This window comes from Orcinus orca, chromosome 4, assembly GCF_937001465.1.
Source record: "Orcinus orca chromosome 4, mOrcOrc1.1, whole genome shotgun sequence".
Lineage (NCBI taxonomy): Eukaryota > Metazoa > Chordata > Mammalia > Artiodactyla > Delphinidae > Orcinus > Orcinus orca.
The window spans coordinates 151626022-151641760 of NC_064562.1; the positions used below are offsets into that span (position 1 = coordinate 151626022).

At 60.9% G+C, this 15739-nt stretch overlaps 1 protein-coding gene across 3 annotated transcripts in view; it reads left to right on the forward strand.

Moving 5' to 3' along the window:
- The first annotated feature begins 289 nt into the window (after nucleotides 1-289).
- Nucleotides 290-15739, forward strand: part of SH3TC1 (SH3 domain and tetratricopeptide repeats 1) — a 36980-nt gene continuing 21530 nt past the window's right edge. Inside the window, exons 1-7 of one of the 3 annotated variants that reach the window (XM_033419503.2) lie at nucleotides 290-569; nucleotides 6173-6357; nucleotides 9842-9913; nucleotides 12253-12380; nucleotides 13692-13797; nucleotides 14535-14681; nucleotides 15294-15474. In XM_033419503.2, the coding sequence (XP_033275394.1) occupies nucleotides 6219-6357; nucleotides 9842-9913; nucleotides 12253-12380; nucleotides 13692-13797; nucleotides 14535-14681; nucleotides 15294-15474 (773 nt within the window). In that variant the 5' untranslated portion in view covers nucleotides 290-569; nucleotides 6173-6218. Of the gene's footprint in view, nucleotides 570-6172; nucleotides 6358-9841; nucleotides 9914-12252; nucleotides 12381-13691; nucleotides 13798-14534; nucleotides 14682-15293; nucleotides 15479-15739 lie in introns of those variants that run through there. The other 2 variants (XM_033419505.2, XM_033419507.2) reach the window with 2 other exon arrangements.

Consider the following 15739-nt stretch of genomic DNA (forward strand, 5'->3'; position numbering starts at 1 on the left):
GGGCCTGGAGCCCAGCGGAAAGACAAAGAGGGAAGGACAGCAGACGCCCAGCTGTCGCCTGTGTGCGTTCCCATTGACTGGGCCAACGGGCCGGGGCAGCACCGGGGCAGAGGGAAGGAGCTGTACGTATGCGCATGCACGCACACACGTGTGCACATGTATGTCGCGTGTGTGCACATGTGCACACGTGTGTGCGGTAAGTGGAAGAGGAAGAGAGAGCAGAGCTGAGGTTGGCGGGGCAGCTGTCAGACTTCCCCAATCCTGGCAGCTGAGGCGGTGTGGCCTCCACATCTGAGCCTGGGTGCCGGGCCCTGGGCAGGCGGGGCAGGGCCTGGAGCTGGTCCAGGACGGAGCTAATGATCAACCAGCCCTTGGGGGCGGTGCAGCAGCGTGGGGCCTGCCTCTCTCCGGAGGCACGGGTGCAGGGAGGAAGTAGGGCAGGAAGAGGGGCCGGTGGCGGCCACTGTGCAGTCAGCTGGGCTTCGGGCGGCGGAGATGGCCTGCGGGGCGAGCCAGTGAGGAGCTGGGAGCGGCCGCCTGGTGCCGCGGTCCTGCAGAGCAAGGCGCAGGTACGGGGCGCTGACGGGCGGGCGAGGATGGCCGAGCAGGCGTCGTCCACAGAGCTGGGTCTTGCCACAGTCGGATCTGAGCCGTCTTGCCTTTCACTTTCTTGGAGACTTTTCTGACCTTTTAGGATCGGGAGGGAGAAGGAGTGGAGTCTGGGGAGGCCCGAAGGCTGTGGGCACTGGTTAGCGGACTCCTGGGCAGAGCTCTGGGAGCACCCCGTGCTGGCCGGCAGCCATGGCCCCAGTGATGATGTCAGGTTTGACAAAGCACAGTCGCTCCCGTGATCTTGCTTGTCCCCCACTTCACGCAGGCAGCCAGCCAGCGCGTCCCGAAGGTCTGGCCAGGACGCAGGAACATCGCCAGCAAGCAGGGTTCCAGGTCTAGGGGGCCTCAAGTGGGCCTCCACCCTGGGTTGACGCCACCTCTGGTAGACACCACGTGTGTCCCGGCCCGAGTGGCGCTGTAGCTGTGACCTGGCCACTCTGAGGTCACCGCCCCTGGGCCTCTTCTCCATCAACAAATGGGACGAGTGACTTGACCAGGGGCCCCAACCGGAAGGTTCTAGGGGAAACCCAGACCCAAGGCTTCAGAGCACCAGGTCCTGCCCTGGGTGTGTGGTCCCAGCACATCACTGAGACCCTCCCCCGGCCTGCGGTGACCCCCGGCCCCCTCCGCCGGGAGCCCCAAGCCCTGTCTGTGGGAGTTTCCTAGAGATGACGGATGGCAAAGCCACACTGGCGGGAGTTAGTGTTGCGGGTCCCTTGGGGCACAGCCTCCCACGGGGCGGGGGGCTGGGTACGGGGGGCCGTGCCGTGGCTGAGCTTGTGGATAGAGGCGCAGCCGTGGAGGGTGTGCTCGGGTTCAGGGTGGGTGTGGAGGGCGGGACTCAGACCCTCCTGGGTTTAGATGCCATCAGAGCCGCCCTGGCCGGGCTGTCAGCACAGCTGCTCACGGAGCCGTCATGGCTCCTCTGTGCAATGGGCGCAGCGCTTGCTCCCGCAGGCCGTCATGAGGACTAAGCGGGGACACTCAGCGCTGTGGGGCGGCGGCTCCCGACCATGACAAGGCTTCCTGTATCCGGTGTTGAGCCGGCGTCTGAGGCCTGAGGTCACTTAATCCTCCTCCCAAAACGCCAACTTTACGGCAGAGAAATTCAAGGCGCGGGGCACCCAGGGCGACTACTGTCCTGGGGCTGCCGTAACAGAGGGCCACAAACTGGGGGCTTCTGACCACAGAAGTTAATTCTCCGCCAGTTCTGGAGGCTGGAAGTCTGAAGCCCAGGTGTGGGGAGGGTGCCCCCCTCCCGGGGGGGTGGGCTCTGAGGGAGGGTCCTTCAGCTCTTGGCCGCTGCAGGCGACCCTGGGCTCGTGGGGCGCATCGCCCTGGCCTCCGGCTCCATCTTCACACAGCATCCCAGGTGTGTCTGTGTCCCTCCTCTTCTTATAAGGACCCCAGGCATGCAGGGACACCTCGGTCCTGTGTGACCTCATCCTAACCTCACCTGCAAAGACCCTGTTTCCAAATAAGGTCACCTGGGCTTCCCTGGTGGCGCAGTGGTTAAGAGTCCGCCTGCCGATGCAGGGGACACGGGTTCGTGCCCTGGTCCAGGAGGATCCCACATGCCACGGAGCGGCTGCGCCCGTGAGCCATGGCCGCTGAGCCTGCGCATCCGGAGCCTGTGCTCCGCAACGGGAGAGGCCGCAACAGTGAGAGGTCCACGTACCACAAATAAGGTCACCTTCTGAGATTAGCGGTGGACACGACTTTGGGGTTGCACTGGTCACCCCAGTACAGGGGGTGACCAGACAACCCTCAAGAGGTGCTTCTTGGTGAGGTGGACGAGGTCTGCATGGCCCTCGAGGCATTTGCTCAGTACGGGTCCAGAGAAAGCTCTGGCCAGACCTCCCCAAACCATCTCTTCCCTTTGTCCAGCCCGCATTTATTAAACGCAGCTGTAACCCGGGAGCACCAGCCTTTAATCCATTGACCTCCTTGTAGGTGGTGTTTTCATTCTCATTCTCTGGTGGGTAAACTGAGGCATGGGGTGGTGTTCTGGTGCCAAACTCCCGTCCCCTGGGTTTGGGTGCTGGCTGGGACCTGGGGCCTATTGCTGACGCATCGGGTGGCCCAACAGTGAACAGAGCAAAGGGGCCAGAGGCCACAGGGAAGGACAGTCCCTGAGTCTCCGCAGGGCCGCCCATGGGGGCTCTGGACACCCACCAGGCTGCGGGCTGGGCGGCCCCTCCTGCAGTCGGGAGCCGGCAGCCTGTTGGGCTGAGCAAGGCTATTTTAGGACCCAGCAGGGAGGGACCCTCCCAGGGAGACAGAGCCCACTTCCTCACGCGGGCTGTGACCAGGAACCCCACGCTTACGACTGTCCCCGGCAGCCCTGCCTGATGGGCAGGCCCCTCATCAAGAGTGGGAAGTCCCCTGAGCCCCGAAGCCTTCTGTTTTCTCAGGAAACCAGCCCTGAGCTGCTGGGGGCAGGCCTGTGGGGCAGGGACACAGGCGCTGATGGGCTGGTCCTGACTCCTGGGCGGAGGCGGGGACAAGAGTCAGACGCCCTGGGTGTGGGTTGTGCAAGATGCCTGGCTGTAGAGAGGGGGGGACGAGGACCCCGGCTGGGGGTTATAGAGACCCCACAAACAGGACCTGTGCAGGACAACGGGTCCAAGTGCCCTACTGAGATGCTTCAGAAGAGCAGAACAGCGGGGATAGCAGCCTGGCCTCCAAGCCGCGTAGCTGCGTGCTTCCCGGTCCCGACACCCACCTGTGACCAGGCCACGGTGCCCTCGATGACAGGTGTGGGGCTCGCCGTTTTCAGAGTAAAGAGAGGAAGGAAACAGACGATGGCTTGGCTGGGGGCTGAGGAGGGCCAGGCAGATGGAGCGGCACCCTGAAAGATGCCAGGAGGTCTTCGTGCGTGACAAGGGCGGGGATGGCCCCCGGGGACCAGGGCACAGGGAGTGCAAGGCACCAGGGCTTGAAATGACATTGGACATTTAACAAAGGTTGCTGGAGAATTCTGCAGCAGTGCTGCGTTCCTGGAACCTGCCGGTCCACGCTGCTTCTTCCTCTGGCAAGGGAGCACCCTCCGGCCTCCTCCCTCCTCCCTGGGGGCGAGGGGCTGCCTAGAAGGGTAGCAGGGTGGGCATGGACAGGGGTGTCTGTGTGGGGGGGGATGTGAGTGTGTGAGAGAGTGTTAATGTGAGAGTATATATATGTGTGTGTGTGTGTGTGTGTGTGTGTGTGTGTGTGTGTGTAGGGGGTTGAGTTGCCCCCCGCCTCGGAGCCCAGCCCGGTTTCTCCGTCTGTAGAACGGGGTGATGTCCTTTCCCCGCCGGCTGCAGTGCACCTGGCTGAGGCACCTGGCGCATGCAGGTGTTGACAAATACTTGCGTCTGAGGCCCTCTGGGAGCCTGTGGAGACTCGCCACCGCCCTGGGACAGCCTTGGGTCCGTAGTTCTGAAGAAAATACTCCTTGCTGGGTCTGACGGAGGTCCAGCTTCCCTGACCCTGGTGAAAATTCCAGGCAGGGAAGTGAACCCAAGGCTCCACCCCTCGCAGGTCCCACCTCCACTCTCTCCTCTGTCCTTTCTGCACAAATACAGGAACGAAACTTCCAAGGGATAGAACGCAGCCCTTCTCAGGGTTTAAGACGCTCTGGTGGCTCCTCTGTGCGTTCACGGGGCGCTCAGTGCTGTGCCCCCCGCAACCCTGCGTGCCCCGTGTCCTCTGCCCCAGCCCCCAGCCCCGAGCCCCCAGCCCCGAGGTGACGCGACAGCTGCCGCCATCCGCCCCCGCATCTGCTGCCCATTCTCTGCTGCAGGAAGCGGGTGGAGCCGGGAGGCCGGCCAGGGGCTCTCGGGGTTGTGCAGGCCCAGTGGGTTCTGAGCCCCATGCTCCTCATAGCGTCCTCTGGTCTCTGCTGGGCCCCCTGTTCCCCAGCACCCACCGCAGGACGGGGTGTGGGTCTGGAGGAGGCCACACCTGCTCTCCAGTTTGCAGTTTTGTCCCCAGGAAAGGGGCTCAGAGGTGCGCTCTCCTGTCTCCCTGTGCGTCCCGCCCTGTGCAGAGGGAATTCTTGCCGGCCTGGTCGAGGTTTGGGGTTGAACCCTCCCAGCTCTTCATCAGAGAACAGAGACCTGACAAGAGGACCTTCTCTTGCACTTGCTTCCCGGCCTTGCTGTTGCCCACCTCCGTGTGAGTGAGCGGGGCCATTCCTGTCCCCTCTGTCCCCGAGGTGGAAACTGAGGGGGGCGTAGTTGACTCCCGTCCTTGTGGATGGGGGCAGGGGCTCTGCCTCTGTGCCTCAGCCCCCAGCCCAGGCTGCACACCCGCCCTCCCTGTCACCTGTGCCTGGAAGGGGCTCTGTGTCCTGCTGTGTCCTCTAATTGGTGACCAAACCCCAGACCCTGGCAGCACCGTCTGTCGGGTTGGAAAGGGCCTCACTCCTCTCTGGCCCCAGGAAAGAGTGGTGCATAATGACCGGCTCTCGGGGGGAGGCCCAAGGGCACCCCGGGAGTGGGGAGCGGTCTCTGGTTCCTCCCCGGCCACTTCCTCCTTTCCCTCCCTCTGCCACCTGCTTCTTCCCCTCACGGGGCAGCGTGGGACCTGGCCCATTTCCTGCAAAACTGGACAGGGTGAAGTCCTCTTCCGGTGAGAGAAACGGGGCCCACTGAGGCCCCCAGGACGCGGACTTAGTTATAAGGAGCAGCAGGACCCCCTGGGAATCCGAGGCTGGAGTCACAGCCCAGCTGAGCCCCGTATGCAATGGAGCTGCGTACTCTTCTCTCAGGAGATGCGCTGTCTTTGGGGGAGTCTGTCCCTCCCAGCCCTCGGTGGGTGGGAGGTGCAGTGGGCTTATCTCTAAACCACGGTCCCGGGATGTCCCAAGAGGACACCTGCTCTGTTCCCTGTTCCCACACGGCCTTTATTGCTTCCGTATCGCGCTCGTTGCGGTGCGTGGGCTTCTCGTTGCTGTGGCTTCTCTTGTTGCGGAGCCCGGGCTCTAGGCGCACAGGCTTACACTAGTTGTGGCATGTGGGCTCAGTAGTTGTGGCACACAGGCTTCAGTAGTTGTGGCACACGGGCTTCAGTAGTTGTGGCACATGGGCTTCAGTAGTTGTGGCACACGGGCTTCAGTAGTTGCAGTGCACAGGCTCAGTAGCTGTGGCTCGCGGGCTCTAGAGCGCAGGCTCAGTAGTTATGGCGCACGGGCTTAGTTGCTCCGCGGCATGTGGGGTCTTCCCGGACCAGGGTTCGAACCTGTGTCCCCTGTATTGGCAGGCGGCTTCTTAACCACTGCGCCACTAGGGGAGCCCCGGTGGGAAGGTTTTGAGCAGCCTCCAGGTGCCAGGATCTGAGCTACCTCCTCAGGGTCTGTTGATGAGTGAGAATGGCCCCTACCCACCCAGACTGTGCTGACTGGAGGGGAAGTGGCCGGTGAGCAGAGCTCTGGAAGGATGCTCAAGGGTCCACCAGGCAAAGAGGAGGCGTTCTCTCCTCTTCCCCCAACTCTGGCGGCAGATCTGTGCTGGTGCTGGCCGCCTGTCTTCTTAGAGAGGTCCCCACTGCTGACCCCTGCACTCTCTTCTCTCCACAGAGGCCAGCCCGGCATGCCGGGCCCTTGGCGCTGAGTCCACTGCGTCATGGAGGGCCTGACGGGGAGGGGGCCCGTGGGGCCCCCGGGAGGCAGCGGTGGCCGCAAGGTCCAGAGAGCAGGAGCGAGTGCATCAGCCGTCTGGGGGCGAGCAGGGCCTGAGGAGGCCAAGGCTACCGTGGGAAGCGGTGAGTGCGGCGTGTGTGTCCACCCTGCCGTCCACTGCACCCAGGGTGCCGCTGGACGCCTGCACTGTCAGTGCTTGTGTTGAAGGAGGATATGCCCAGTGAGCATTTACGACAGATGGGGGCCCACCTGGTGCTTCTCCAGGGCGCGGCGGGAGGGGCAGGGGTTGGAACCTCTAGAAATGCAGCTTTGGGTGCCCACAGTTCTGCTTTGTCCCTGGAGGTGAGTCCCGGGGATTCCTCAGGACGGGGCGTCCCTCATTCTTCCAGGAGGGCAAACCAAGGCCCAGGGAGGGGAAGGAAGCAGGGCCTGGGCCAGGGCCTGGGCAGGATTACTTCCTGAACAGCGGAGGATGAGGGGTGTGACCAGGGCAGAGCCGTCTCCCACCCGACCTGCCCATGTGCGCGCAAGAGGGGCTGTGCCGGGAGCAGGGCTGGGCCATGTGACGTGGAAACCCAAGGGGTGGCCTAGGAGATCTCCAGGACCCCTCTCCCTAACTTCTTGGGTCCTGGAGGCGAGGAGGGAAGGGCGGGGGGAAGGCTGAGGTGGGCCCAGGCCCCTCCCCGAGCCCGGGACAGCCTGTCCTCCTGTCCCTCCCTGGGCTTCCCTTCGTCACACCGTCACCTTCAGTCTGGTCACCTGCTTAGTTGCCTCCAGGGCTCAGCACATAGCAGCTGAGCACATGTTGGAATGACGAAGGATCGATGCTTTGGGAGAATGGAAACAAAACCTCATACTCGGTGCCTGGCCCAGAGCCTGACGCCGTGCACGCTTGGCGATTAGAGGTATTTTTACACCTGGGCGATTAGCGGAGATGGGAAAGGTCGGGGTGGCCTCATGGGTGCTGACACCTGCCTGGCCTGGGGATCCCTCTGGGCCGGGCGCCCTCCAGAGCTCGCCAGCACGCCACAGAGGAGCTGGGTTCCGCCGGATGCATGGGGGCCAGACCAGCCTCCCGCACGGCAGCCCAGCCCCGGAGGGGCCGTGAGTCCTAGAGCACGGGGATTCCTGCCGTCGGCGCTGCGGCCGAGCCAGAGGCATTCTGACCGTGTTGCCAAGTGTTTCCTGCCCCACAGCGCAGCTGGCATTGGCTGGCATTGGGGTGGACCTGTGAGCCCAGGCAGCGGGGTCTGGGAGCCCCTCCTGTCTTCCTGGGCTCTCTGGCCCCGAGTAGCCAAGTGGCCAGTGGACTCTCACCCCATCCACCCAGAGCCCCTTCCCGTTTCAGCTTCTTTTGCAAATTGACAACCAAAGTCACAAGAAATAATATAAATAATTCCCATGTACCCCACCCAGGTTCCTCAAATGTTGACATTTTACTACGCTTGCCTTCTCTCTTTCTGCATTTACAGATCTATTTATATTTCAGGACAGTTTAAGAGTAAACTGCAGACACGATGCCCCTTTATCCCCCAGGGCTTTGGCGTGTGTGTTTCCTCAAACCAGGACCTGCTCGTACAGAACCATTGTGCAATTTTTTCAAACTTCCAACTCTCCTGGTTTAAACAACACCATTATCTAATCTGCAGACGGACCTCACTCCCATCCTGCCATCTGTCCCCGTAATGTCCTTTCCACCAAAGAAAACCCTGGTCAGGCTCTGCGTGCTGTGGCCACGTGCCTGTGGAGCTTTCTAACCTGGAGGTTGATACTTTGAAGATTCTGGGCCAGGTATATTCTGTAGAACGTTTGGGTACAGCTCAGTTCAAGCGTGGCTGTTTTTTCAGGATTGCAGGCAGGCACTCTGGGCAGAAATACCGCAGAAGTCTTCGGTTCCTCTCCGTGCGGCCGACCAGGAGACCTCGATGTCCATTTGTCTGGTCCCTGGTGACGTTCACGGCTCACGTCCATCACTTGATTAAGGAGATGTTTGACAGCGTACATGTCACTGTCAACGTCACCCTTCTTCCCTTTGTCATGAGTAAGGAGCCCGTGGGAAGATACTTGGGGACTTTGTGACTAGCCGGTTCCTCTGGTCCTAATCAAGGACTAGTTTTATCATCCGTGCAAGGTTCTTGACTGAAATCATGACATTACGATGGTTGCTAAGTGGTGACTTTCTAATGCTGCGTTATTTTGACATTTGTTAATGGACCTTCCACTGAAAAGAAGAGCTGTCCCCTCTCCCCAGGTATTCATTGATTTATCTTAGCGTGGGTGGGCTCAGAGGTCTTTATTTCATTCTCTGGACTCTATCAGTTGCTGTCATTATTTATTTTGTTGTTCATATTGCCCCCGATTTGGTCTTGTGATGCACCTCCAGCATCCTGTGAGCACATCCTACTTTCTGGAACAAAAAGAGGCTCACATCTCATCTCTGCTCTCCCTGTCGTAGCCCTGGAATCAGCCGTTCCTCAAGGAACCCTGGCTTCTCAGGGGGAGGACGGAGCTTAAAGCCAAGATCTAGGTGCCGTGCCCTTGTTCGGATTTGACAGGCATTTCTGAGCCCCCGCTCTGGGGATGCAGAGCAAGGAAGGGCTGGAAATGGGCTCTGACCACACAGGCTTAGGGCTGGTATAACGTAGGTGGGGAGAGAGCAGAAATGAGCCTATCGTTTTGCACGGTCCAAGGCCAACGTGGCAGCACCGTGCCCACGGCTGAGCGGTACTTCTCCGGGGTGAAGAGGCTGCAGTGAGGTTCAGCACCGTCTCTCGGAACCACAGGTGCTTCCAGATCAGATCCCCTTTGATCTGAAGGCCCTGATTGCTCATCCCATTGTACAGATGAGAACCGAGCAGGGCAGAGACGGGTGTGTGCGTGGAGGGGCCTGGCCGAGATGCAGACTGGGAGCTGGCTTCCCGGCTGGGGGCTGGGGGCAGGGACAACCAGCAGAGGACCGGCCTCACAGGCCAGTCAAAATCAGAATGCAGCCCCATCTGCCACAGACCCCGAGTTCCCCCTGGGCTGTCACCTGTCCTCTGTGGTCAACAGAGTAAAGGCCCCCAAAGAAGTCCACATTCTAGTCCCCAGAACCTGTGCACACACACACGTTACCTCCGCGGCCAAAGAGACTTTGCAAAGGGGATTAAGGATCGTGAGACGGGAAGATTATCCTGGGGTCAGAGTCACAGAGAGGTTGGAGATGCTGTGCTTTGGGGATGGAGGAGGGGCCTCGAGCCAAGGAATGCGGGGCCCCTCTGGAAGCTGGAGAAGCAAGGACACAGATTCTCTCCTGGAGCCTCCAGAAGAAAGGAACCAGCCCTGCCCACATCTTGTTTTGTCCCAGCAAGACCCGTCTCAAACCCCAGAACAGCAAGATAACACTGTGTTGTTTCCAGAAGCCTCTAGGGTAGGGTAATTAGTAACGGCACAGTAGGAGACTCATAGCCTCCGACCTTGTTGGGCTTTATGACCCTGGAGGAAGGGTGTGAACGGTGGTTTATAGGGGTGTGGACATACCTTTCTTCTGGAAATACCTGGGGGCTGGCGCCTGTAGCTGAGAGTTGCCTGTTCTCACCTTAATCACAGGATCCTGCTCTGTTACAGACGCTGCCGCCCCTGGCATTTCTCCACCGGCTGCTGGGCCCTCTCCTGGCCAGATGGGCTCCTACCCCACAGGTAGACGTCCTGGGCGCTACGCCACGCGTCGGTGTTAAGTCTGGGCTGGGGATGTGAATGTGGGATCCCTGGGCGTCCCCCCTTCCCTCCGGCCTCACCCATCCCGTGGGCTTCTGGTTCAGGAGCGTCTAACCCAGGCTTCTCTAATGTGGACGCCCTGCTTTAAGGTCACCCTGAATGTGGAGAAGAGGCTTGTTAAACACAGATGCCTGGGTCCTGCCGGGGTCTGGGGTAGGGCCCAGGACTCTGCATTTTTCACTTGGGGACAGGGTTCGCCTGCACGTGCAAAGGGCTTCCCTCGAGTCTGTGTTTGCATCTGCCCACACAAGAGGGGGGCACGGCCCTGGAGGCTGCACTGCAGGGGAAGTGAAACCCCAGGAGGGACACCCTGGGGGGGCAGGGGGATGGCAAGGGCCCTCGGGAGAGGCATCGGGGAACTGCTTCCGGGGAGGGGCTCCGAGGACGGAATGGCGGGACTTCCGCAGGGCGCTGATGGGCGGAGCGGGGCAGCAAGAAGCCCCTAACGCCAGAGACCCGACTCCCGAGCCCCAGCTGTGGGGGGCATGGAGACCCCAGCGTTGTCGGCCGCCCACCTTTGCCGTGACAGCCGCCCGTCCTCCGGCTTTTCCTTCGGGTGGGCAGCGCTGCCTGTGGTCACTCGGGATGACCAGGACTGTTGAGCAACGAGGGAGATTATTATGGAATTGACAATTCAACCCCACCCTCTTACGGGAGGAGGGGTCACTTGTTAGAACCGGTTGGGAAATGCTGGGCTGGCTTCCTGCTGGGGGAGGGTCCTGATTCCAGATCCCAGATGTGCTCCTTTGCTCCGGCCCTGCCCCCCAGGAGGGGATGGGGATGTCTGCTCGAGGGTCCCCTAGCTGGAAAATTCCAAGGCAGGTGCAAGGCTTATTCAGAGGGTGTGAGGAACCTCCCTCCCCCTCTCCGCGTCCTGTCCCTCTTCCTCTCTCCCTCTCTCTTCTGCCCTCCCCCTGCCCATCCTCTCCCCTTCATCTCCCCTCTCCAGTTTTGGAACAGCCCATGATCTGAGGATCCCTGCGGCCAGGAGGCCTCTCAGGGGGACGGGTGTGGGTGGGCAGGGGACATTTGAGCTGGGATCCAATCATAGCGCACCAGCCAGGCCAGGAATTGGTCTGGGAGAGGGTGCTTCAGGTGGAGGACAGGGTGAGTGCAAAGGCCCTGGGGTGGGTTGGGGGGGGGAATGCCTCGATGTCTCAGGGCATCAGAGAGGCGGCCACAGGCTGGAAGGGAGGGGGAGAAGAGGTGGGGCTCTGCGGGGCGGGGGATGGCTCTGCGCCTCTGCGGGGCGGGCTCTGCACCTCTGCGGGGCAGGGTGAAGCGCAGGCTGCTCCAGGCTGTGCCTGGAAAGGTGGAAAGGATCCGCATTTTATTCTTCCTGAGAGGCAAAACCACCGGGGCTGTGCTGTCTAATACAGTAGCTACATGTGGCTGTTTATGTTTAAATTTAACTTAAATAAAATTAAAAATCCAGTTCCTCAATTACACTGTCCACATTTCAAGAGCTCAGGGCCCTATGTGGCTGGTGGCCTCTGCAGGACAGTGCAGAGAGCAAACATGTCCATTGCTGCAGAAATTTCTGGGGAACAGCAATGCCCAGAGGGCTGAGAGCCAAGGCGTTCCATAAGCCAGAGCTGGCTGGGAGGGGACCCTCTGGCCCTCTGTGGACCAGAGAACCATCTGGAGGGAGGGCCAGGGCTCAGACACTGCTCAGGAGGCCCTATGGGGCGGGCACGGTGAGGGGTGAGCACGGTGCGTTCAGCCTGGTTTTGCAGGTGGGTCAGTGGGCTTCGCTTATGGACCAGCCAGGGGTGTGTGAGGGAAGGAGGTGTCGTTGGTCTGAGCAGGGTGGGGGAGGCGGTCCTTCTGGAGATGGTAAAGAAAGGAGGACAAGCCAGTTTTGGGTGCGGGGGGTGATGAAGAGTTCTAGGATGCCCGTGGGTGTCTGCTGGAGTTTGGATGTCCCGTTGGAGCCCAGGCGTGGAAGCAGTCGGGGCTGGAGGTCACGGTGACTTGGGACCATTTGCTGAATGCCTGCCCTGTGCTGGCCTGTCCTGGCGCTGTGACACAGTCCACTTTCTCCCATCTCTGTAAGATGTGGGTAGCACGTAACTCATTTACCACCAAAGAAACTGGGCCTCAGGGGAGAAAAGCACCTGTGCAGAGTTCTCACAGGCAGTGCACGTGGGCTGTGAATCCGGGTCCCCGTGATTGTGGGCGAGGGCCCTCAGGGAGGGCAGAGCACCCCACAGAACTGGCCTGGGCCAGGGAAACTGCCCACCTTCATCTTCCCCTTCCAGACCTGACTTTGCAGCTGCTGGCTGTGCAGAGGAAAAGCGGATTGCCCGACCCCAGCCTGCAGCAGGTCCTGCGGGGCCGGCTCCGTCTTCTGGAGAATGACAGCTGGGAGGTGGCCCGTGCTCTCGGGGTGAGTCTGGCTCCTCAGCGGGCCTGGGCGGGCAGAGGTGCAGGGGATCCACGCTTGTGAATGGGGTCGAGGAGGAGAGGGCAGTGGACGGAGGAGGAGGTCTGTCCATGGTGTCCAGACCTTACCTGATGGTGCCACACTGGGGTGACTTGTCCCCCGTCTGCTCTCCTGGCTGTCTGGCTCCGGGAACAAGGGTCACACAGCCCCAGACACACGTGGGCCACCACTTTCTGGATGCCGCAGCCCCTTTCTCCATGGACGCCCCACCCTGCTAGGAGTTTGAGTCTCTTCATAGGGAGCAAAAAGGACGGCTGTGAGTTGGTTTTATTCTCTGCTTGATTTGTTGGTGACGGGCGGTGTGTCAGGAGGTTGGGGGGAAGGAGGTTGGGGGGAGGAGGCTGAGCTGGGCGACCTCCCCAGGGCTGAGGGCTGAGAGACCACAACCTGACCTTGCGCTCAGCCTGGCCTGACCTTGGCCGAGGTCCCTCGGCCTCTGTGAACGCAGCTTCCTCAGCCACAGACGGGAGATGCTTAGCTTTATCACGCCACGGAGCTGCCGTGAGGACCTGCGAGCAGCGGGCACGGTGCACCCAGCTAGGTGCTCTGCAGGGGGGCTGCCCCTGTGATGCCCGTCCTGGGTGCCTGCTGGCTCTGGGCTGAATCCCAGCTGTCCCAGGGTCAGACCTCGGAAAGGAACCGGGACCTTATTTCTTAATCCAGATGGAGATGATAATAGTACCCTCTCCCCCTTGGTCAGCGTCAGCTGGTGTCACTTTTAATGCCCCAGCACCACCAGGAGTGTTCATGGGATGGGTGTCAGGAGAGGGGATGCTGGACCTGCCACAGAGGGTGCAGGTCCAGGGCATGGAGGCTGTGAGCTCCGGGAAGGAGTGGGGCTTGGCACAGCCCTGGGGAGCCACAGCTGGCTTGAGAAGCAGGAGAGGAGCAGCTTGGTTGTAAAGGGATCAGCTCTGTGCTTGCTGTCCATATCAGGGTCACTTAAAAAAAAATTAACTAATTAATCTGTGCCGGGTCTTAGTTGCGGCGAGCGAGATCTTCATTGCAGCTTGCGGGATCCTTAGTTACAGCATGCACTCTTAGCTGCGGCATGTGGGATCTAGTTCCCTGACCAGGGATCGAACCCGTGCGCCCTGCATTGGGAACGTGGAGTCTTACCCACTGGCCCCCACCAGGGAAGTCCCGCCAGGGTCACTTCTGCAAAATGTTTCTACTGCGTGGCTCCGTCCTCCTGATGGGCAGACGCCCCAAAGCCACTGGGACTGTTTCTCATTTCTGTTTCTTCCCCGTAAGGAGCTATCGGCCAGGCTGCTGTCCATCCACAGTGACCAGGATCGGATTGTGGTGACGTTTAAGACTTTTGAAGAAATCTGGAAGTTTTCCACCTACCACGCTCTCGGTAAGGCGGTGACCCTCGCAGACCCCGTCATGGGGACGCGTGTCACACACCAAGCGTTTTATGTTACCAGTCGGGGCTTTAGACTAAGTTAGTTCATGATGGCCTCTGCGGACGTCACCTGTTCTCAGTGAGGTTGTGATGGGCGGAGTCGCAGATGCACACGGGTCTGAGCGCAACTCGCCCCCAGGGCAGCTGAGCTCTCATTGGCCGAGCACAGACCAGGAAACCCTGTTTCAACCTCAACCCAAGTGCTTTCTTTCTGAAACATTCCCTGTTCTAAGGGAGACTTTGGCCGTCTAAGTGCGTCTCCTGGGGAAACTTGCTGCCCCACTCCCGCACTCCCTCAGGAACCTGAGGGCTGAGGAAGTGAGAAATTAGACTCACAGTGACCATTTCTTGTGCCCCTGGAGCAGGGCTGTGCCCATGATCTCCTTGATCTCCCGTCCCATCTCATAGAAGAGGAGACCGAGGGTCCTAGAAGAAGTAACTAGACCCCGCCCGAACTTCCCAGGGCACAGGGAGGCAGATGAGCTGTCCACCATCACGGCTGGTCCTCTTGCAGCCCAGATGGTCTGACCTGTGGCCTGCCCAGGTAGTGGACGGTACCACGAGTCCCCAAGGACCGGGTGGTCCATCTCCCTGGGCTTGGTCGGTGCAGGGCTCGGCCAACACCCAGCCATCAGGGCTTCCCTGCCGCCGGCCTGGAGCCCACTGGTAACCAGGGCTGTCTGCTCCAGGCTTCACTCATCACTGCCTGGAAAACCTGCTTGTGGACCAGACCTTCTGGCTGCTCGAGCCTGATGAAGACCAGGAGACGGCCATCCAAGTCCACGTGGATGAGGAGGCCTTGAAGCTGACGCACGAGAGCCTCCTTTTCCAGGAAGGTGAGTGCTGTGCAGGCGATGGTGACCTTGGGTAGCTCCTCGCCGGGCTGGGGACGCCCCGGGGCCGCAGGCAGCCTAAGGGCTCTGGAGGTGCCGGAGACTGAGGGCGCTTGGGGCAAGGAAAAGCCCCCCCAAGAAATAACAGAAAAGGGGTTTGGCCAGCGCCCCCCTAAGCCCGAGTTCCTGACCGAGCTATTGCTCCCAGTACCTCGGTGGCCTCACAGTTGGGCCCCGAGGCCGCAGCAAACAGGCCATTGGCTGCCTGCCCTTCCCCAGCCGCAGAGCGGACAAGAGGAGGCCGCTGTGGTCCAAGCAGGAAGGGCCCTTGGGATCACATGTCGAGCCCCTCAGAGCCCAGACAGGGAAACTGAGGCCCAGAGAGCCTGAGGCTGAGCCAGGCTCCCGGGCAAGTCCCGGCGGAGCGGGGACTCCAGCCCAGGTCCAGCCTCCAGGTCTGGGCCCCTGGGGCCTCCAGTGTCTTTCTGTGAATGCAGAAACTGGGGTGGGGGAACCCCTGCAGGTATCCCTGGTGGAGAACAGGTAGTCCCGCCTGCAAACTACAGCTGCACCTGTGTCCAGCCGCCTGAATGACCACCCTCTGCCGCTTTGAAGGGCCTTTCTTTGTGCTGTGTCCTGACCACCACGTGAAAGTGATGAATGGCCTCCAGCCCCTCGGGCAGGCTTCGGGGTTTCCCCGGGCAGAGGCGGCGCTGCCAGTGGACTCTTTGGCCCCCAGCCACAACACATCCTCAGAGGAGCGGACAGCCGCGGAGCCCTTGATTCCGTTCCATCAGTAGGTACCGACCTTTGTTTCTCTGCTTCCTGTGGGTCCAGCGTGTTGTCCGGCCTCCCGGAGACTCCCCCAGGCCCGGGTCCAACCGTAGGCCAAGGCGGGTAGACGGGGACCGGTGTGAGCCCGAGGCAGGCCTGGCCACGACCCCTTCTGCTATTTTCAGTGTGTGGCTTCAGCTAAGCCAGTCCAACTCTCTGGGCCTCGGGGCTGCCACCTGCACAACAGGACAGCGACACCTCCAGGCAGGGCTGTCCCGGGATGAGAT